Here is a 23,335-nt window from a genome sequence, read left to right as displayed (position 1 = left end):
ACTTTGCCTTCGGTACTCCACTCTTGCTGTGAAGCACGGGCAAAAGTGCTGGCAACGGAGATCTTATCACTCTGGTCAATATCTTTATCCTTTGAAATCTATTTCATCACATTTAAGCACAAATTTAATAATGTCAGTCACTTGAATGAAGACAAAACTAATGCCGTGAGCAAGCTGACTGGTTTTCTATTCTGGTATTAGGAAAGTTAGATAATAGAAGGAGGTACTGTATATACAAATCTGAACAAACTATCTGAAGGTAAATAAAATAATTAATGTTTCTGTGTAAATTGTAATACAGGGCCATGCTAGATAAAGGGTTAGATTTTTCACCAGTTTAATACTATTCAAACAAAAGAATATTGTAATTATTCTAAATTAAATAATCATGGAGCATATAAAGTATCAAGGCAAAATTTGTTTACAAATGCTTTTTGAATTCTACTTAAACTTTATAATTGAATAGTTTGGTGCATGGAAAAATATGACTTTTATTAATATGTGACCACATTGTAAGAACTGATATTTTGGACTATAACATTTGGAATAATGTAATCATTTCATGATTTCTCTGAGAAAAATCAAGTTTTCTTTTTTTTTCCTTTTTCTTTTTAAATTTTAATTTAATTTTTATTTTATATTGGAGTATAGTTGATTTATAATGTTGTATTAGTTTCAGGTATACAGCAAAGTGATTCAGTTATACATATACATATATCCATTCTTTTTCAGGTTCTGTTCCCACACAGGTTATTAGAGAATATTGAGTAGAGTTCCCTATGCTATACCATAGGTCCTTGTTGATTACCTATTTTATATATAGTAGCATGTATATGTTCATCCCAAACTCCTAATTTATCCCTCCCCCCCACCTTTCCTCTTTGGTAATTGTGAAAGTCTGTGACTCGAAGCGGGTGAGTCTGTTTCTGTTTTGTAAATAAGTTCATTTGTATCATTTTTTTAGTTTCCACATATAAGCGATACCATATGATATTTGTCTTTTCTCTGTCTGACTTACTTCACTTAGTGTGATAATCTCTAGGTCCATCCATGTTGCTGCAAATGGCATTATTTTGTTCTTTTTTATGGCTGAGTAATATTCCATTGTATATATGTACCACATCTTCTTTATCTGTTCCTCTCTCGATGGACATTTAGGTTGCTTCCACGTTTTAGCTATTTAAATAGTGCTGCAATAAACATTGGGGTGCATGTATCTTTTCAGATTATGGTTTTCTCCAGATATATGCCCTGGAGTGGGATTGCTAGATCATATGGTAGTACTATTTTTAGTTTTTTAAGGAGCCTTCATACTGTTCTCCATAGTGGTTGTAACAATTTACATTCCCAACAACAGTGTAAGAGGGTTCCCTTTTCTCCACACCTTCTCCAGCATTTATTGCTTCTAGATTTTTTTTTTTTTTCCGGTACGCGGGCCTCTCACTGTTGTGGCCTCTCCTGTTGCGGAGCACAGGCTCCAGACGCGCAGGCTCAGCGGCTATGGCTTATGGGCCCAGCTGCTCCGCGGCATGTGGGATCCTCCTGGACCGGGGCACGAACCTGCGTCCCCTGCATTGGCAGGCAGACTCTCAACCACTGCGCCACCAGGGAAGCCCTTGCTTCTAGATTTTTGATGATGGCTATTCTGACTGGTGTGAGGTGATACCTCATTGTAGTTTTGATTTGCATTTCTCTAATAATTAGTGATGTTGAGCATCTTTTCATGTGCTTTTTCTCCATCTGTATGTCTTCTTTGGAGAAATGTCTTTGGAGAGATTTGGATCTTCTGCCCATTTTTTTGATTGGGTTGTTTGTTTTTATATTGAGCTGCATGAGCTGTTTGTATATTTTGGAGATTAATCCCTTGTCAGTCGCTTTGTTTGCAAATATTTTCTCCCATTCTGTGGATTGTCTTTTCGTTTTGTTTATGGTTTCCTTTGCTGTGCAAAAGCTTTTAAGTTTAATTAGGTCCCATTTGTTACAATTTGTTAGTTTTCATTACTCTAGGAGGTGGATCCAAAAAGATATTGCTGCAATTTACACCAAAGAGTGTTCTGCATATGTTTTCCTCTAAGAATTTTGTAGTATCTAGTCTTATGTTTAGGTCTTTAATGCATTTTGAGTTTATTTTTGTGTATGGTGTTGGACAATGTTTAAGCTTTTCAACTAGCACATTTATTCAGCTATAAATATATTTGCTTTTTTCAATTGCTTTTATGATTTGGGATTTATTTGATTTGCTATTTATTTTATTTGCTTGATTGATTTGCTATTTATATTTGTGAAGTACTTTACAAATATTAATCTATTTGCTATAATTGAAATCATACTTAAATCATTAATATAGTACCTCAATTTTCACTTCTCTTATAGTGAAGATATTATAGATGTTTACTGCATTATAATTCATATTTATATGTACTTTGATAGTTTCCCTTTATATTTTCTACATGTCTCTCTTTTATAGGAAATTATTCATTCTTTTCTCCCAGCCATTATTTTATCAGGCCCATCAGTTGTCCTACTTTGATCCCCATGCTGCAGTTTACTCCCATCTTTGCTAAAATGTACTTTAAGGACTCACTCCGCCTCCTTCCATTCTCCTAGCAAGACTATTTTGATAATTCGCGTCCTATACATTCTGGAAGTCAGAAACTTCCATGTTAAAACTTACAATTCATGATGCTGGTTGAAATTTTGTGGTTGCAATTAAGTTGTGTGGAGGTTTTCCTTTTATTCATGAACTATTCAAGCTGTTCTTTGACCAATTATGATGTCATTTTTTTTTGATCTGTGATATATAATTACTGATTGGTTACTTATGTAAGGACGGTGCATCATCCTATGGAGAATGTTTCCACCAAAGTATATAGTTGTATTTAGGAAATAATTTTGACATGTGGCCATAAACAATGCAGGGGAAAAAAAATCGAAAGGACACCTTACCATAGAGCCACTAAATATAACTTTAAAAAAAATTCTTTAGAAGCTCAGAAAAAATTAATTAATAAGTACTTTAATGCCTTTTGATTGAACACCCTTCCCAATTTGAAATGTCATTAATGTAGTGCCTGGTAACTAGATGAGGCGTAAAGTGGATGAGAATTAGATTTATATAGGATGTTGCCTTCATCTGTCAGATAAAGACAAATTCCAGAGAGTGAAAATGAACTGGAGTTTGAGTCTTTGGTGCTCCAATTTCTTTCTCAGGTTTGAGATAGATCTACTCCCCAATGGCTGCTGTCACAACAGCTACTAATGGGTTTCTCTCATCCTTTTTTTCTCAGAAATGAAAGTTGTGTGCTCCTCTGTTAGCCAAGTTACAAAGGATCTCAAGGCATTTTTGTTAACTAAAACTGCCTAAAGCTATTATTTCCGCCTTCTTAAAATGTGAAAGCAATCATGCAGGATTTTATAACTCTTAAAACACACATACGTGCATTTAAGTGTATGTGTATCCATTTAACTGCAGAGCTACATTTATTAAGATGGTGATACTGAGTCAGCCACAGCAAAAGATACAATTTTTACCATGTGCAGTGGTTTGCAAATGAGCCACGTACTCCTTTTGACTTTTTCCCTCTGGTGACCAACATCCATCATACACATAACCACTAGGAAGAAAAAAATATCTTGTTTGTGTTGTTCACCACTATATCTCCAACTCCTAGGACGGTACCTACCACAAATAGGCACTCAGTGGACATCTGTTGAATGAATGGATGACAGTCTGGTAAATCCAGGTATGAAGTCTGCGATTGAAGAGGACAGAACAATGCTAATCTAGTAGTTCCAAGAATAAAAACTGATTTTTTTAATTTAAAAAAAGAAACAAAATTAGTCTCTTTTACATTATATCCAAACTCATTGAATTAAATCGTCCATATGTATGAATTCTAACAAACTAAGCATATATACCAGCATGGAGAAATTTGCTCTAGGTTTGTACACACTGAATTTTAAACCAATCATTTATGAAAGTGTGTGGCAAGAAACCCACAAATAATTAAAATATTAGTAATATTTTTCCCAATCACTTGGCTTGCATTATATGGTTATGGCAAAAAATAGGCTAGAGTGGTTGGCAAGGCACTGGATTTGAACATGAAAGTCTTAAATTTAGACACCGAATCTGACTCTTAATAGTTGTGTCCTGGGCAAGCCACATAAAATTTCTATGTCTCAGTGTTTTTAACTTTGAAATTAGATCAATGATAATACCTGTCCCAGCCTACTCAGCAGTAATATTGTGAAGATAAAGTGAAATCATGTAGGATTATCTAGAAAAATTCTTGTAAAAAATGTATAATTATATAAATTTCCAATTTTGCAAAACCCGTATTACTTCATCATATATCCAAAGTCTTAAAAATTATTGTAAATTAAATTTCCATGTAAATAATCCTGCAAACAAATTGCCTTTAAGAATGTGGTGAGGGCTTCCCTGGTGGCACAGTGGTTAAGAATCTGCCTGCCAATGTAGGGGACATGGGTTTGAGCCCTGGTCCGGGAAGATCCCACATGCTGCGGAGCAACTAAGCCCGTGTGCCACAACTACTGACCCTGTGCTCTAGAGCCCACGAGCCACAACTACTGAGCTCACATGCCACAACTACTGAAGCCCGCGTGCCTAGAGCCCGTGCTCCGCAACAAGAGAAGCCACTGCAATGAGAAGCCCGCGCGCAGCAACAAATACCCGACACAGCCAAAAATAAATAAATAAAATAAATACATTTTTTAAAAATGTGGTGAAACATAAAATTGCATACTTAAATGTAAAAAAACTTTAAGTAAAATGTTAATAATAGCATAAAATATACATAAAGTTATTTCCAGATTTGGCAAGTAGCCTAAAGGTTAAAAAAAAAAAGTTTAAAGTTAAAAAAAAAAGTAAAAGAAGAGAATGCACATAGGCTAAAAAACATTTGCTTTTGACAAAAACTTGGGTTAGAGAATCTTACTTACTTTCAATCATATTTACTATATTTCCAAAGCTAAGTATTACTTATTCAGGGGTAAAATTTTTCATTCTTCTATTAATTTTAGGTGCCAAATGAATAGCTCATTTTTTAATATTACTCTTGAGGATGCAGGCTCTAAATTGTTCCATGTTTCCATGTTCCATGGCTTTTACCAAGAATAGGATGCTATTTTTTAGTTTGTTGTTGTCATTATTGTTTTATGTGGAGTTTTATTTTTCATTGAAATATGTTGAATTCATTTTTTTCCTAATTCTATGTCAGTAATTTAGAATCCTTTGTTCTGAGTTCAGAACCATGACTTAAACTATTTAAAAGCATTGAAGCTCTAAGTGAAGGATACTTTAATCAATAGTGTTTTTTTTTCCCCTTGGAATTATGAGACTTATTTTTGTTATTTATTTTGTTGTTTTTCTTTTGCCATTTAAAAAAGCTGATCTGTATCAATTTTCTTGCTTAAAATAGTAGTCATGAGCATGTTGATACTTTAATAACATTCAGCTGAATCTTATGAATTGGCATTATGTGGGTCAAAATGTTCAAACATTGGCAATTGCATATAGTTCAATCTAATACAATGACTTTTACCCGTCTGCTTGTTTCTGAATCCTAATGCATGTAATTAAACAGTCAAGGAAAAAATCAAGAACTATGTATTGTAAATCACTTTAATTAATGGATACCAACTGCTACAAATTCCCAAATTGAGTTTTCCAAACCTGAGGCAAAAGGATGTTCTCACCATTAGGGAAATCTCTGGGGTTTCCAAAAAGATAAAGAAAGGAGGAAGAGTATTAAGATCCCTATCCTAACAAAACATGTTGTTAACATGTTTTGTTTTGTCGTTTGTTGGTTTTCTTAAATTTGTGCGTTTAGGTTCAGAACAATTACATGAAACAGTGGTTTTGCTTTTCTATCCCAAATGTAAAACGCTGTGATAGAAAGCATGTTCTCCCAGTGTCAACAGCGTTAATCATTTATAAAATGGGCAAAATATTACGAAATATGTTTCCTTTTTTTTCCAAAATAGTGTACTGTCATTTGTATTAATTTGTACAGACTGAATTACATTCAGTTGTGTATAGTAGTTATCTGTAAACTTGCTTGATCACACATGCTAGATTTTCCATTCTTTATCAGAATAATAAGATGCTCATGATTGTATATTTAAATAGGATAAAATAGTATAAAGTGAAAAGAAGAAAGAAAAGCATCCTGTCCACATTTTTCAGTCCCATTCCTCAGTGGTAATCAGTTTTTCAGGTCTCCCTGGCTTACTGTATTGCCGTAGAATTTTTCTTCATAAAATCTATCTGCCCCTCCTTTGCTCAGTTACACAAGACTTAAAGGCATGTCCTGGTTCTAAAATATTTGGAAACATAGAATACCATATATCTAATTTTGAATGATGAGAAAAGCATTTGCTTCTACACAATTCTCCTTTGCTATGCGCAAGAGCCGATTTTTCTATCAAGATTTTTTTTTGTAAAAGATTTTGACAATGTGCACAACATAATGCAAAATGTACCTATCACAGAAGGATTTATGAAATCATTTTTCGTTTAGTTGGTGCTGATGGCTAGGATTGTTGTCTTTGGGGAACAGTTGGAACAGTGAAGTGCAGGTTTTGCAGGTTTCTTTCTGTTCTCATTGGTGCTCTGTGACATCTGGGGAACTAGGCATAATTCTAAATGAAGGACTTTTTCTGTTGTTAGGTATCTGAGGTGCTGTGAGGTAACCATGGAGAAGCTTGGCCAGGAAATACAGATGGACTGTTATTCCACTATTTACTCTAACAGCTAAGTAACCAGTAAAAGTAAAATAGAATAAACAGGGAGATGACTGAAGCACGCACAACATCTGTTCGGGCCTGAATGCATGCCTGCAACAGTTCAAGAACAATGTAACAAACCTTAAAGGTTCAGTGGTTCCATTCAAATTGATTTTCGTAAGCAAGTTAAGATTCAGAGCTTCAACTCAACTTTTCACTTCAAATTAACACATATGTATTGAGCCTCGAATACTGTGTTTAACTGTCTAAAAGAGAAATAGAAGATGTGATCCCTGTGCTCTGGTAATTTGTAACATTAATTGAATACACATGTCAGAGTTACACAAACAAGTTAGAAAGTAATAAAAGTAAGAGAGACATAATATAGACAAAATACATAGTATGAGGCATGAGTGTAACTGAATTTGTGAAGAGGAGAAAGCAATGTAGAAAGCAGAAACTGAGAATAATTTTATAGAAGATAAAGCCTTTGAAATATTCATGCTTTGACTATAAGTGGCATTTGGCTACTACTGATTTATTATGTGCCAGGACCCATTCTAAATTCTTTACTTGTGGTAGCTTGTATGGTCACCACAGCAACCCTATTAGGAAAGCACTGTTATTATACCCATATTCAGAACTATCCAAGCTGGAGATGATGGTTTGGATCAGAGTGGCAGGGGGTTTAAGTTCTGAATACATTCTCAAGGTAGAGCCCATAGGATTTGGTGGCCAGTTGCATGTGGGTTGGTAGAGAGAGGATTCAAGGATAACACTAAGAATTTTGGCATGAACAACTGGGACAATGGAGCTGCCATTAACTGTATCATGCGGAAAACGGCAGGAGTATCAGGTTAGGGTGCAAGGTTGAGTGTAAGTTTAGTTTTGATGTGTTAAGTCTAAGGTGTTTATTACACATCCATGTGGATATCAAGAGACATATTGGATAGACTGGATATATATAAGTCAAAGTTCAGGAGATCATCTCAATTAGAGATATAAATTTTGGAATCATTCTTTAGTTCTTCCTCCACACTTGCTCGCAAAATATGGGTTTTTCTGATGTTCCTTTCCCAGCCCTCTTTCCTCTAACCCCGCCTCTGTGGACAATCTCAGCCAGTCCCACAATCTAAATATCACCTTGATACAACTGGATCTTATTGGTGGAGTTGGAAAACGGGATAGGCAAGATGTCAAGATGGTTCTGTAGATTCGCTAATAGTGTCCAATAGTGGGCATCAGCAGATGTAGGGAATCAGCCATTGAATGATCGACTCGGCTAAAAGCTACAGCAAAGTGCTTGTGAGCTAACAGAAAAAGGAGGACTTTGTCTTTCCGACTCACTGTCGTATCCCCAGTACCTAGACTGTATCTGGCACATGGTAGGTTTTCAACAGATATTTGTTGCGTTAATGAATGAAGACAGAGCTGTAGCTCTCAGAGAAATGGAGAGAAACCTGAGGCCTAGCAGAACTTGGTAGGGCTACAGAGACCAGGGCTGTGTGGTGAAGGCTATGCTTAACAGTACTGAATGGTGCAGAAGTGGGAGAAGATGTGATGAAGAAGCTTTTAGTGAACCAAATAGAAATTTTCTTCAAGAAGTAAATATGTATAACTGATTCACTTTGTTATATAGCAGAAACTAACACACCATTGTAAAGCAATTATACTCCAATAAAGATGTAAAAAAAAAAAAGAAGTAAATATGGTTAAAAAAAATGTGAATTATAGGTGTTTAAAGCCATCTGCTCCCATGAGTCATTTTGGGACATAAAAGCTGAAGAATCACTAGAAAGCAATTTTACAGTTTTTAAATGAAATTCAATATACTTCAAGCCAGAATATAATTGAAATATGGAAGTCAGTTTTGGGGGAAAATACACTTAGACAATTTCATATTATCTTATATTTTAGCTTATTTTGTTATATATCTGAAACTATATTGTTTCAATTTTAAGATAGCTTTTCTTATGGAAACACTTTTACTAAGCAAACACTTGCAAAATTTGAAGTAAATATTTTATAAATAATTTCTAAATATTTTGTTACAAACTTTAAAATAGAAGACAGAATTTCAGATTAAAGTTTGTATACACATCGTATGATCGACCTATTATTTCAAATCTTACCTCAGTAAGAGTTTTAAACTTAGGAACCTGTGTTTGAGCTTGCTTCTTGGTATAAAACAGGACTAAGGCTACCTATAAGTTATAGATTACAGAGAAGGCACAATAGCAATATGCTATTTTAAATAGCACTTTTAGAAACAGAAATCATATAGGCACTTTCCAGAGTAATTATAAAATAATTATACTTGCAATAAGTAAGTAATAAAGTAAGAAAAGACATTAAAAATTCACTAAGTTCTTGTTTAAGTTTATTTTCATCAGAAGTGATTAATAATACATTCAATTTATCAGATATCACTGTCTCCTACTCCAGCCCCGTTCACTTTCTACAGTATCTAGTTTGACATTCATATAAATAGATTTACCATTTAGGTGGGTAAAGGCATGCTCTATAGTGGAACATTCTGACAGCAAGGGAGTAGTTGTTGCTTTACATTAAAAGGAAGAAAAACTGAGCAGCAGAAATATGCCCCTTATCATAGAGAACAGAGCCTAGTTAAGAGTTACTTGAGACCTTTATCTCAGCCTGATTAGTTGGCAAACAGGTGCCTTGTTTGGTTCCCTAGATCAATTGTCTGTAGTCTTAGTTTCTCTTTTTTAGCTCATTAAAGACACTTATTACATAATACTTGAATCAACAAAGTACTTATAGGTTCAAATTGTTTGTGTTATGAATACCCTTAAAAAACTGATTCTTTTCTTAAAGGGAAACCCACATTTCTAAATATTATTTATCTCAAAGCTGAGGCCTATATTACTATGACTGTGTTATCAATGACCTCTTCTTTAAACAACAGGCTTTTCACCTCTAAATGTGAGTTAAAGCAGTATAGTTCATAGTCTTCTGTTTTCCCTTATTGTACATATCTGGACTTCATCTTTCAGTTGCGAAAGTTGCTTCACTATCAAAATTTTCTCAATTAAAAGTGTATAGGGCTTCCCTGGTGGCGCAGTGGTTGAGAGTCCACCTGCCGATGCAGGGGACATGGGTTCGTGCCCGAGTCTGGGAGGATCCCACATGCCACGGAACGGCTGGGCCCGTGAGCCATGGCCGCTGAGCCTGCGCGTCCGGAGCCTGTGCTCCGCAACGGGAGAGGCCACAACAGTGAGAGGCCCGCGTACCGCAAAAAAAAAAAAAAAAAAAGTGTATAACTAAGGGTAACTTATTTGATTCTGTGAACCAGAGTGGAAAGGATGCTATTTTGAAATATCAAGGACTTAAATTATATAGACTTATGTATGCGTGCCTTCCAGAAATTGAAATTTCCATTTCCAGGAAGAGTGACTGACAAATAAACATCTCACAGAATTGAAATGGGGAGTGGGGAGGTCATTTCATAGGTGCATGTCAACATCAGGAAGGAAGTTGACTAAAAAGTGTGTGCTTCCTCATTTTGCCATCATATTTTCAGGTAAGGTAAGGAACTATTTCAGGGAGAGAAATGGAAATAATATACTCTGTAGTGATCCTAGGGATTTTTCTATCACCATAGCAACTACAGTGACTATGGTTTCATTTTCAGAGGGTCAGAAACTGTAAAGATCACTTATTTCTAGACAAACTAAAATAGTAAAAAGCTATAAAAGATCTCATCTCTGACTTTAAACTATGGAAACTGCTACAGAATTTTCTTTGGTGCATATACCATTTTTCTGTGTGCAGTGCCTCAGGGACACGAGTATGTGTAGGGACTTTAAAAAGGATTTCCTGGACTCCAGCCAGTTTTGACAGCATTCTCTGAGAATGCACCAAGGAGCTATTATCTAGGTATCCAGGGAGTATGACATCTCCTGCCCCAGTTTTTGCTTTTTGCTTTTCTCATTTAAGATAGAAAGTTTTCTTGCCTTTACAACATGCTGCCCAGAATTGCTAAAACTGTTCATAACTTGATTCTGAGCAATTCCATCACTCTCCAGAGAACTGGGAACTCTCCAGAGATTTGGATTAAAATCAGGAAGCTTTGCAAACTCAAATCATCAGAGAGAGACTATATATTCTCTCACACACACCCCGCATGAAAGCCATGAATGGATTACTTTTAGACCAGTGGGGAAGATCCTCCTTCTCTTCTCTTGAATTTTACCCCTTTAGGAAATTACAGCTATTAATTTTAAGTGTTTGGGCTCCCCACACACGGACAAATGGGGCTGGTTGCCCCAGTGTGAATTTCAGTAATCAGCATGTCAGTCAGCTGGATGCTTGGTGTCAAGTGGAGCACTTGTCAGAGTTCTGGAAGTTTGCCCTTGGGCTGGCAGCCACGTTAACATGGAGCCCGTGACTCACATCAACAGGATTTGAGCCAGTGCAAGCACTGGCAAAGGTCATTTTGTCAGGCTGTCCAGGTCAGCAGAGTTAACAGAAGCAGAAAAGAAGTCATGTTGGTGCACCTGATCTAATCCAGCTAGTGGGGTAGCCCTAAGTATTCCACCCAAGACTCTAGTCTCAGAGCCATCAGGAGATGGTAATGAAATTTTGCCAGGTGGATAAAAGAAAGAACGAATATAAGAGGTTTGCTTGAGTGAAGGCACTTCTAGGACATTGATAACATATACAAGATCCATTCTGTCTTTTTAAAAATTTTTGTTATATTCTCAGTTTTGTTTTTATTAGTAGTAAACTTTTCCTCCATAAAGAAGTGTCTTATGTCAAATAAAGCAAACCATAGTGTAGTACTAAGCTATTTTCAATTTTGTACTGAAAGAGGTTGACAATGGAAGACAGTCTTCTCCGTCCAGATTTACATTTCCATACTTTCAATATGCTGAGATTGCTCTTGACAAGATCACCAGTCACCTCCTAAATATCCACAGTTGACTTTTTACTCCTGTTCCTAGATGCATTTGACTTCTGGGTGGCTCCCTCCCTCCCTCCTTCCTGATATTCGTTCTCCCTTTAGTTTTAAAATATTTTACTCTTCTGGTTCTTCTCCAAGGTCTGATGAGATCTACTCTTCGGACATATTCATCTCCAACCTCGACCTCTGCTTTCCACAAAGGGTCATCGTTAGGCAAATTTTCTTCTCACGCTTTCACTCTAACAAAAGTTTCTGAGCAATTTGACCATCTCTCCTGTAATGAAACAACACCTACTACATTCCACTGACTAGCAATTCTGTAACACTGGCAGAAGACAATTTTAACCTGCATTTCTCCAGATAAGGAATCTCACAGGATATTTCTGTGTTGGCATGCCTTCCTTTCTCTCACATGGTAATACTTGTTAGATACATATTCTGACCACAGAGTTAAATTGAGTTGCTTAACAAAAAAATAATGAAACCTTCTAATCGCAAGGTGTTCATGGACTTGAAGACAACACCTTGGAATTTTATAAACAATCTCTCTCTCTCTCTCTCTCTCCCTCTCTCTCTCTCTCTCTCTCTCTCTCTCTCTCTGAAATTCACTCACATCACCCATAACCATTGTGTCTAGCTGATTTGAAGACCTGGGAACACAGCTGCTTTCCTCAGGGTCCCATTGTAAGCATTGACTTTTGCCCCTTTCAACCGACATTATCTATATCCTCACAAGATTCTATAGATTAATCTTCCCCCAAGACAAGTCCTCATGCACCACAGTCATGAAGTCTTAGAATGAGGCAGGAAAGCTCCCTAAGATCTACCCATGACTTCTCTCCTGCTGCCCAATGCAGTTTGCTTCAGAGCCAGCCTTCTGGGAAGCTGCAGGCTTAGCAACAGGCACCCCCTATCTAGCCTAGTCTCCATCTCACACATGGTTGAACCACCCCAATTTTGCCTGCAAGTCAGCAAATATGTTCATTTTATTGATACCTGTTAAGTTTTTATATTTATACAGTTCACCCTTGAACAACATGGGTTTGAACTTCATGGATCCGCTTACATGTGGATATTTTTCCACAGTAAATACTACAGTGCTATACAATGCATGGTTGGGTGAATCCGCGGATGCGGAGGAACCACAGATGTGGAGGGCCAACTGTAAATTATACACAGATTAACCCTCATTTTGTTCAAGGGTCAACTGTACTTATTTATCCTGACAGGAAGCATGTGATCTCTGGGTCAGAGAACATCTCACTAATTACTCAAATCCCCATGAGACGTGCAGTGAGGGCCAGATGTACAAGAGAGAAACCCCAACATTTTAAACATTAGAGCTTATATAAAGGATTTGGCACATCTGATAGAGACAGACAGACAGACATGGAGGGACTTGGGTGGGTGAGGGGAGAGAGAGGCGGGAAGAGAGAGACAAACAGAGAGAGACCTTTGCTCTGGAATGTAAACACATCCTCTCCAGAGAGAGGGGAAGGTCTAGGTCTGTTATCCTCAGAATGTAAGTTGGAATGTAAGCAAAGGGATCCAAGAAAGATAAGCTTCTAAGTCTCCCTGGAAAAATGTACTAATCTAAACACCAAGGTATGTTTGCTATTCAATTATCCTCTAACCCAGATGCCAATGTTCTTTGCTCAGAAAGGCCAGACCGTGTGGAAATGTGAGAATACGTATGGCCCAACGATATTTGCCATCTCATTCATATTCTCAAAGTCTGTTGCCAACTGCCTATTGAATGTCTATTGTCTGACAACCCAAAGGCTTCATAATATGTGTCCAGAAGGAAATCATCTGTTACACACACACACACACACACACACACACACACAAATGCATGTGCACACAGAACCTGTTCATCCATCTGAAATCCTTTTACTCAGATATCAGTATTCATCCGGATGCTCAGGCCAGAAACCTGGAAGTTATTCAAGTCTTTCCTCTTCTTCACCCAACAAACAGTCACTGAGTTCTGCCAAGTTTCCTTCCTAAACAACTTTCTCAATTCAACTCAATTATGAAGGACAGCTAGATATTTGATTACATTAATAACACTTTAAAGTTTTTAGATGTAGGATATGGTATTATGTGTACTTTCCTTGAAAACAATTCACGTATATTGGAAACATGCTGAAGTATTTATGGATAATATATCAATTTGTTTCAAAATAATCCAGTTGAGGAGGTGAATGGGTGGAAATATAATGAAACAAAATTGTCCATGGTTTCATAAGTGTTGGCACTGGATAATGGGCTCATGGGGGCTGTTTGTACTATTTTCCTTTTTTCCTTTTCTGCTTTTGTATATATTTGAAATTACTACACATGCACACACACATGTCATGGTTCCCCACTGTCTACTGAATTACATGCAGTATTTTAAAGCACATTATTAATCATCTCCAACCTCTGTTTTCTGACCCATCTTCCCTGATCCTGTACATTTCTGAAATGTCAGTCGTATACGGCTACTCATGTTCCCTGTCATTGCATGTGTATTACCTACTAAGTATGATGTCCTTTCCACTTCAACTACTCAGCTGTGTCTACCCCAAATTGCACTTCCTTTATGAGCCCTTTCCTTGGCTTGTGACCATATATGATATATGATTCATTCCTTTTCTGAACTTTGAGAAAAGATTTGGTACCACTTAGACCACTCATCAAATAATTTCTCATCATTTAACTGGGACTTCTAAACTATAATTGTTTCCTTCAGTTTCCAAACCACATCCTCCCTTACTACCTCAATGAGATCAATTTAAAACTTCTTCAAAACAAATAAAACTGTGCTTCACCTACCTTTACTTTCTCTGTATTGGTCCTTGTACAGGAAAGAGCTCAATAAATGTTTACTCAATTGACTTGTCTTTGACAGTTCAGATGAGCAAAATAACCAAATTCACATTTGTAAGACTAGACAAATATGTAAGTTTTTAGCATTTTTTGAACATTAATATTTTAAAAGATTTTTATTACTTAATGGCATTGTGTATTTTCCCCTTAAATATAATCTAGACTTTAAAATTATGGAGTTAAATTTTTAGATACTTTCACTTATTCAACACAAATGCACTGGGTACCTACCATGTGCCAGGCACAGGTTTGAGCTCTGGAAACCCAATATAGAGCAAGACAGGTAACATCCCTGCACTCATAGGATCTAGTCTAGTGATGTAGAGAAACCAGTAGTTGTATAATTTCATGTTAGTCATAAGTGCCATGAAGAAAAATGAACAATACAGGGAATACAGAGCAGTTGGTGCTGCTACTTAAAATGGAACAGTAGATAAGGCTCTTCTGAGATGAGAAAGAAGTGAGGAAAACAGCCATATAAGTGTCTTGGAGGGAAAGAGTATTTTTGGCAGAGAGGACAGCAAATGCAGAATAAGGAAAAAATAAGATTATAATGTCAGGCCGTGTACAGCCAAGCTAGGTAGAGATTTGTAGGCCATGATAAAGACTATGGGTTGGGAATTCCCCAATTGTCGCTTCCACTGCTGGGCACGGGTTCAATCCCTAGTTGGGGAACTAAGATCCCACGAGTCGGGCATCTGGGCCAAAAAAAAAAAAAAAAAAAAAGACTATGGGTTTGATGAGGAGCCATTGGAGGGTTTTGAGAAGAGAATTAATATGATTTGATTTATGTTTTATAAGAATTTCTTTGGCTGTTGTGTGGAGAATTGACTGGGAGAGGGGCAAGACTGGAAGCAGGAGGATCATTTAGGTAGCTATTGTGATAATCTAGGTGAGATATAAGGGTAACTTATATCATCAGAGCAATAGCAAGGGAGATAATGAGAAGTGGTCAAATTCTGGACATGTTCTAGAAGTAGAGCCAACAAGATTGTCCAACAATTTGAATACTGGAGATTAAAAAAGAAAGACCAAGGATGATTCCAAGGTTGTCAGCCTGAATAACTATCAATTGATATGTCATTTACCAAAGGAGAGAAAACCATGGGAAGAGAAAGATACGGGGATGCAGTTCAGAATGTGGTTATGCTAAGGTTGAGATGCTCATGAGACATCCAAGTGTCAAGAAAGTACCTAGATTTGTGAGTCTGGATTTCAGAGTTGAGGTCAGGGCTGGAGATGTAAGTTTGAGAGTCATTGTCATATAGAGATTATTTACAGTCATGGGACCAAATAAGAGGTAATATAGATAGACAAGGAAAGGTGTCAGAACTGAGCTAGAGCACTCCAATATTAAGAGATTAGTAAGATGGGAAGGATTCTGTAAAGCAGACTGAGAAGCAGTGGACAAGAAGGTGGAGGAAAAACCAGAAAAATTCAGGTTACAGAAGTCAAATGAAGATAGAGTTTTAAGATGGAGGGAGTGAATGATCACCTGTATCAAGATGAGGACTGTGAATTATCCATTGAAGTTGGGCATGTTGAAATCACTGGGCTTCAAGGCTAATGACTTTTAAAAGTCAATAGATTGGTGTGAGATGATATCTCATGGTAGTTTTGATTTGCATTTCTCTAATGATTAATGATGTTGAGCATTCTTTCATGTGTTTGTTGGCAGTCTGTATATCTTCTTTGGAGAAATGTCTATTGAGGTCTTCTGCCCATTTTTGGATTGGGTTGTTTGTTTTTTTGTTATTGAGCTGCATGAGCTGCTTGTAAATTTTGGAGATTAATCCAGTCAGAATGGCCATCATCAAAAAATCTAGAAACAATAAATTCTGGGGAGGGTGTGGAGAAAAGAGAACACTCTTGCACTGCTGGTGGGTATGTGATTTGGTTCAGCCACTATGGAGAACAGTATGGAGGTTCCTTAAAAAACTACAAATAGAAACTACCATATGACCCAGCAATCCCACTACTGGGCATATACCCTGAGAAAACCAAAATTCAAAAAGAGTCATGTACCAAAATGTTCATTGCAGCTCTATTTACAATAGCCCAGAGATGGAAACAACCTAAGTGCCCATCATCGGATGAATGGATAAAGAAGATGTGGCACATATATACAATGGAATATTACTCAGCCATAAAAAGAAACAAAATTGAGCTATTTGTAATGAGGTGGATAGACCTAGAGTCTGTCATACAGAGTGAAGTAAGTCAGAAAGAAAAAGACAAATACCGTATGCTAACACATATATATGGAATTTAAGAAAAGAAAATGTCATGAAGAACCTAGGGGTAAGACAGGAATAAAGACACAGACCTACTGGAGAACGGACTTGAGGATATGGGGAGGGGGAAGGGTGAGCTGTGACAGGGCGAGAGAGAGTCATGGACATATACACACTAACAAACGTAAGGTAGATAGCTAGTGGGAAGCAGCTGCATGACACAGGGATATCGGCTCAGTGCTTTGTGACCGCCTGGAGGGGTGGGATAGGGAGGGTGGGAGGGGGGGAGACGCAAGAGGGAAGAGATATGGGAACATATGTATATGTATAACTGATTCACTTTGTTATAAAGCAGAAACTAACACACCATTGTAAAGCGATTATACCCCAATAAAGATGTTTAAAAAAAAAAAGTCCATATTAAAAATGCGAGGCCATTAGTTACTTTGGGGGTTGATAAATTTCCTTTCTTCTCTTTCCATAGACAGCTGAATCATTTTTGACTTGCTTTAAAATTTCAATATTACAGAATATAAAAGACAGCCTGCAACAAATCTCAGGTCGGATTGACGTTATTCACAATAAGAAGGCAGCAGCACTGCAAAGTGCCACACCGGTGGAAAAGGCGAGGCTACAGGAAGCTCTCTCACAGCTCGATTTCCAATGGGAAAGAGTTAACAAAATGTGCAAGGACCGACAAGGGTAGGTACCACTTTCCTTTTACTAAATGATTATACCTGTCTCCCAGGAATTCTAGAGTTCATTTCAGTGTTCTCCATGGAAAAAAAGAGAGGTAGGAAGGAAGAGAGGGAGAAGTATCACTTTCACTGGAAAAAGGTAAGTGGAGTAAGAAAAAATAATGATGAACAGTTCAGACTAATGAGCTGAATTCAACAAATTTTTCTGTACTGAAGTTAGTATTACGTTGGAGCACTATAATATCCTCTAAAATTTCAGGTAATGTCAAAACCCATCTGGTCATTTAATTGAGGTGGTTTAAATAATTGTACAATATAAATTGTATACCTTTGGTCAAATCTGTATCCTATAGATTTATAACCATTTGATATACTTAGATTAATATATTGGAAGTATAAGCTGGCAACACAAAGTTGATTTTCGTGTGTTGTTTCTGTTTTGAAGGTGATCCTTCACATTTGGAAGTCCCCTCACTTTTTTGCTACAAGGAATTTGTTGATTTAAAATAATTAATTTTTAGTGCTTCCCTTAATTAAAATATCCAACTGTTGACCAGATTTTTAAAAGTCACATACATTTCTTAGCCTCATACTACAAGAAGATATTGTTTTCTCTTCCAATTTTAGGTTAAAAGGAATAAAGTTGTAATGGCTTAAAACAATTGGTTTCAAAGATTTGTTCAAGACCATCTTCTTCATTATTCTCAGAGGAAATCAAATCATTTTTAATAATTACAAAGAACCTCCTTAATATCTCTCAGATCTGTCCATTTCTTGCCATCTTTACTTCTATTTTTGTTCTTCATTTACTGCATTAGATTCCTAAATCAATACTTCTAGCAGAAATCTCAGTTGTCTCCAGTGATCATCCCTACTTTGTTCCCCATTATCTTTCATCCAGAATTGTTTTTCTGAAGTGTAAGAAAACTTACATTCCCCTTAGAATAAAGTGCAAACTTATTAATTGGGGATATAAGGCTTTCACATGACCCCTGCTCCTCTGGTCAGCCTCACTGTTTATCAATTCCTCCCTGCCCTACAACCCCTCCAAATTCTACTCTATCAATATTAAATTGATTTAAAGATTCACAAATGTTTTCTGGCCTACCTGCCCTTCAAGTCTCATATGAGATGTTATTTCCTTCTTAAAATCCTAAAAATATTAGTTGATCATAGAAAGTTAGATATTATTTTAACATTAATGGAATATAATATCAACATACTATCTATGTATTTGCAGATGTCACCAGACCTGGTGGCTACTCTGTAGAGGACCTGCTCCAAAGTGACCTATTCCTAGAATTTACTACATAGCAATCGATTTTATTGATTGATTTTTTCCTTTTATGCCTCCTGCACAAGCACCTGAGAGAAAAAAGCTGTGTTTTATTTTGTGTGGTATGCTCAGGATTAAGGTAGTCTTGAGCACGAAGTGGATGTTCAGTGCGTATGGACTGAAGCCTCCTGCAAGAAGCCTGAGAATATTTTTCCCTGGATGGTCCAGTAGTTCTATCTCAACTTACTGGAAAACAGTGGGCCCTAGGGTATCCAAAGCCATTCTTGATAAAGGGAAAGAAACTCAGCAACCCTATGTATATGCTGCAAAAGACAAACTCATATTGCCATCATGGTACACCTCTCAGTAGCCCACATTGAGTCAAAATGAGCTTTTACAAGTTGCTCCAATGAGGTCAATTTCATCACTGTCTTTTGGGGTGCTCATTCCACTTTGGAGATGTTTTTGTCTTTGTTGTCTTCTCTCAGTGTTTTCTTCCAGCCATCCAAGGACACCAACACTATCCCTTAAGAACCTTGCAGGGTTCTTGGGTAGCCAGTGGTTACTGTGCTTCTATAGACACCTCCCATTCTTGCACGAAAGCAGAGGTGAAACTTTCTGCTTTCTGAGACTTCTCCCCCACTTTATGTCATCTTTGGTCAGTGAGCTGGGTATTCCCTTATGACAGTCATACAACTCTTTCCCTTTCAGTTCACCTTCAACCATAGTCTTTAAAAGAAGCAGAAGACTAATGCCATTCCACAGAGAGTAAGCTGAATTCTCACCCCACGTCTGGGTGGGGTCTTTCCTGAATTCTCACCCCATGTCTGGGTGGGGTCTTTCCTATGTCTGGCAAGAGATAGTGTGTCACTAACGCCAGTAGCCCCACTCTTTTCTTATCCAGATTCTGGAAAAGTATCCTAATTTTTCTCTAACTGGGTTCCTCTAGGAATTGGTCAGGAGCTGCTAAATTTCCTGTGACTTTTAGTCTAGTCTCAAGTAAAACTGTTTTAAGTTATTGCCTGTGAGCACAGACACTAGAGTTCAACTTGTTTTGGAATCCTGGCTTTCCTGCTGACTGGATTTATGTCCTTGAACAAGTTCCCTAACCTTTATGCTCCACAATTCCCTTATCTATAAAATGGGATAAAAATATTTTCTAAGTCATAGAGTTGTTATGAGGATTAAATGACACAATGTATGTAGAGTGCTTAGCAGATTGCTTATGCATGATAATGACTCGATCAAGCTTGGCAATTTTGAAGATAAAAATAGTGGTCTTCTGGCTCTTATAGTCTTCATGCCTGCTAATTCTTTCTTATGTGCTTTCACATTTTCCTGAGCACCATGGAGAGTTGATTTAAATTCAGTCCCTGATTTGAAGAACCTCCCAGTCCTAGAGAGAAAATGGACAAACAGCCAATAAATTACAGGTTGACAGATGTGAGCGATGTGAGAGGGCGAGAACAAGATCCTTGGGGAGTGGAATAGGAGCATCTTACTCTGAGTCAGGAATAAAGCAAGTTCAATGGACTGTTCAAGGTTCTGAGTTACAACTAACAGAAAGTAACTCCAGTTACCTTAGGTAGGATAATATAATTGGAAGGATATCGAGTAACTCATGGAATCAATGGAAAGACCTGCGAGTCAGGTTTAAATATGGGCAGAAATTGTCAAGGAAGACCAGGATATGCACCCAGAAACACACCCAGCATCAAGCTATAAGATGAATCTGAATTATAAACTTCTGTCACTGCCGTGGTCCACTGGTCCACAAGAGGTACCATTGCCACTGGATATTGGTTGCTACTATCCTGCCAAAAAGTATCAAAATTATTATTTCTTTTTGTGTCACTAATTTTAGAATTAAGGTTTCTGACAGAATTATTTGGTAAAGCAGGAGATGGATATTTTTTTCTCTGAAAGGCCAATTAGTAAATATTTTAGTGTTTGCAGGTCCTATGATCTCTGCTGTAACTACTCAACTCTGCTGTTGCAGGGTGAAAGAAACCATAGACAATATACAAATGAATGGGGATGGCTTGTTCTGATAAAACTTTATTTATAAAAACAGGTGGTAGGCCAGATTTTGCTGGTGGGCCATAAATTGCTAACTCCTGTAATAAGGCATGCTTCAGTCATATAACTAGGTTCTAACTGCCAGGGGTTAGGGAAAATAAATAGCTGGAATTTGGGATCCATTGCGGTGATAGTCAGGAATTTATCTCCCACCAAGCCCATACAATGGTAGATTTTTGAATCCTTAGACTAGAAGCTATAGATTCTTTTTTTTAAATTGAAGTATAGTTGATTTACAATGTTGTGTTAGTTTCTCGTGTACAGCAGAGTGATTCAGTTATGCATATATATACATATTCTTTTCCATTATGTTTTTTTACAGGATATCTAATATAGTTCCTTGTGCCATAGAGTAGGACCTTGTTGTTTTTCTATTTTATATGTAGTAGTTTGTATCTGCTAATCCCAAGCTCCTAATTTATCCTTCCCCCACCCCCTTTCCCCTTTAGTAACCATAAGTTTGTTTTCTATATCTGTGAGTCTATTTTTGTTTTGTAAGTAAGTTCATTTGTGTCATATTTTAGATTCCACATATAAGTGATGTCATATGATATTTGTCCTCCTCTGACTTACTTCACTTAGTATGATAATCTCTGGGTCCATCCATGTTGGTGCAAATGGCATTTTCATTATTTTTTATGGCTGAGTAGTATTCCATTGTATATATATACCACATCATCTGTTCATCTGTCGATGGACATTTAGGTTGCTTCCATATCTTGGTTATTGTAAATAGTGCTGCTGTGAGCATTTGGGTGCATGTATCTTTTTGGATTAGAGTGTTCTCTGGATATATGCCCTGGGGGTGGGATTGCTGGAACATATGGTAATTCTATTTTTGGTTTTATAAGGAACCTCCATACTGTTTTCCATAGTGGCTGCACCAGTTTACATTCCCATAGTGTAGGAGGGTTCCCTTTGCTCCACACCCTCTCCAGGTTTTGTCATTTGTAGACTTTTTAATGATGGCCATTCTGACTGGTGTGAGGTGATACCTCACTGTAGTTTTGATTTGCATTTTTCTCATGAATAGAAGCTGTACATTTTTAAATACCCTCATGTTGGGTTCTCAACAAAAAACTACTGATTTTTTTTAAGTAAGTCAACTTGAGGTTAAAACAAAATACCTTTGAGCCAGTAAGAAGGTATTAGTATATTTTCACGTATGATCCAGGTATGATAGTGTATTAGTCAGCTATTACCGTAATATGGCGATACAAATCACCCCAAAAACTCGATGGCTTAAAACAAGCCTTTATTCTCATGCTTATGGATCTTTAGGTTGTCTGTGTTTTGGCTGACTTAGGCTGAGTGTGGCTGGGCAGCTGTTTCAAGTTATGGTTAACTGGACTAGGCTCTAGGATGTGTGCTGGGTTAAGGTCTGTTACATATATATTTATTCTGGGCTTAAGATGAAGGATCAGTGGCACAGTCTGCTCATGACGGGTCACCAGAGCATGAACCAAGCCTAATCTCCTAAGAGCACTTATGACCTGTGATCATATTAAGCCACTCACATGCCATTGGCCAAAGCAAGCCTGACATGAATAGAATGGGGAAGTAGTCTCTTCCTACGGTGGAAGGGAAAGAAGAATGAATATTTGCTGAATAATAATCTAAACTATTATAGATAGTTAATAACACAGGATTTTTTTACAGCTAGAAAATACCTTGGTAATTTTATCCTGCTTCATTATTTTATACGGGAGACTAAATCACAAAGATGTTAAGTGACTTGCCAAACACATGCTACGTAACACATCTGCATATTTCTATTTCACCAAAATATTTAGCTCTAATAGATCTACAGAGTTTACAAATAAGTTACAGATATGAGAAAATGCATTAGTCTCTTGGCATTCCTAAGGCATAGTTGCTGAGACCATCCTTAATCAACAGATTTATGAACGCCATAATGGCAGAACTCACCTCTATTAAATGTCATAAAGTAAAACAGACATTACTGTCTAAGTCAAGGCAAGTAGAGGATTAAAATCCAGATTGACTGTGACTGCTCACTCATTATCTAGGAGACCAGCTTCCATACGTTGTCTTCCAGCAAATAGAATTTCAACATGTGCCTCAGTAAACTTACAAATCCTCGAAGTATTAAAAGTGGCTCCTTTCCATGGAAACACAGATGGTGAACACAGTAAATATTAAATCCATGAATCCTATGTGGGCATATACATATCCATGTATATGGATAGATATCCGTATATATAAACGTAAGATAAATATTTAACTTTATGAGAAATTAACATTGTTGCTAAATGCTATTTTCATCTATTTCTTGGTGGATTGCTCACTGTTTATAAAAGATACCTACAGGAAACACATGAAAATAAAGAATTAACATAATATCTACCTAGTATTAGAGAAACAATGTGCTTTCCTTCTTCCAACAAGCATTTAAGGAGGACCTTTCAAGTGCCAGATACTTTGTTGTCTTTCCTTTCTTTCTGTTACCACCTTTCCTATCCCTCAAACCATTAAT

At 37.0% G+C, this 23,335-nt stretch overlaps 1 protein-coding gene across 1 annotated transcript in view; it reads left to right on the top strand.

Annotated features, from left to right (window-relative positions):
* The window catches only part of DMD (dystrophin), a 2,251,544-nt gene that overhangs the window by 1,025,932 nt on the left and 1,202,277 nt on the right, over positions 1–23,335 (top strand). Inside the window, exon 43 of the mRNA XM_049704774.1 lies at positions 17,315–17,487. Coding sequence (XP_049560731.1) covers positions 17,315–17,487 — 173 coding nt within the window. The remainder of the gene's footprint in view (positions 1–17,314; positions 17,488–23,335) is intronic.

The sequence above is a fragment of the Orcinus orca genome, chromosome X (assembly GCF_937001465.1).
Source record: "Orcinus orca chromosome X, mOrcOrc1.1, whole genome shotgun sequence".
NCBI lineage: Eukaryota > Metazoa > Chordata > Mammalia > Artiodactyla > Delphinidae > Orcinus > Orcinus orca.
This window is presented reverse-complemented; position numbering and strand designations above follow the sequence as displayed.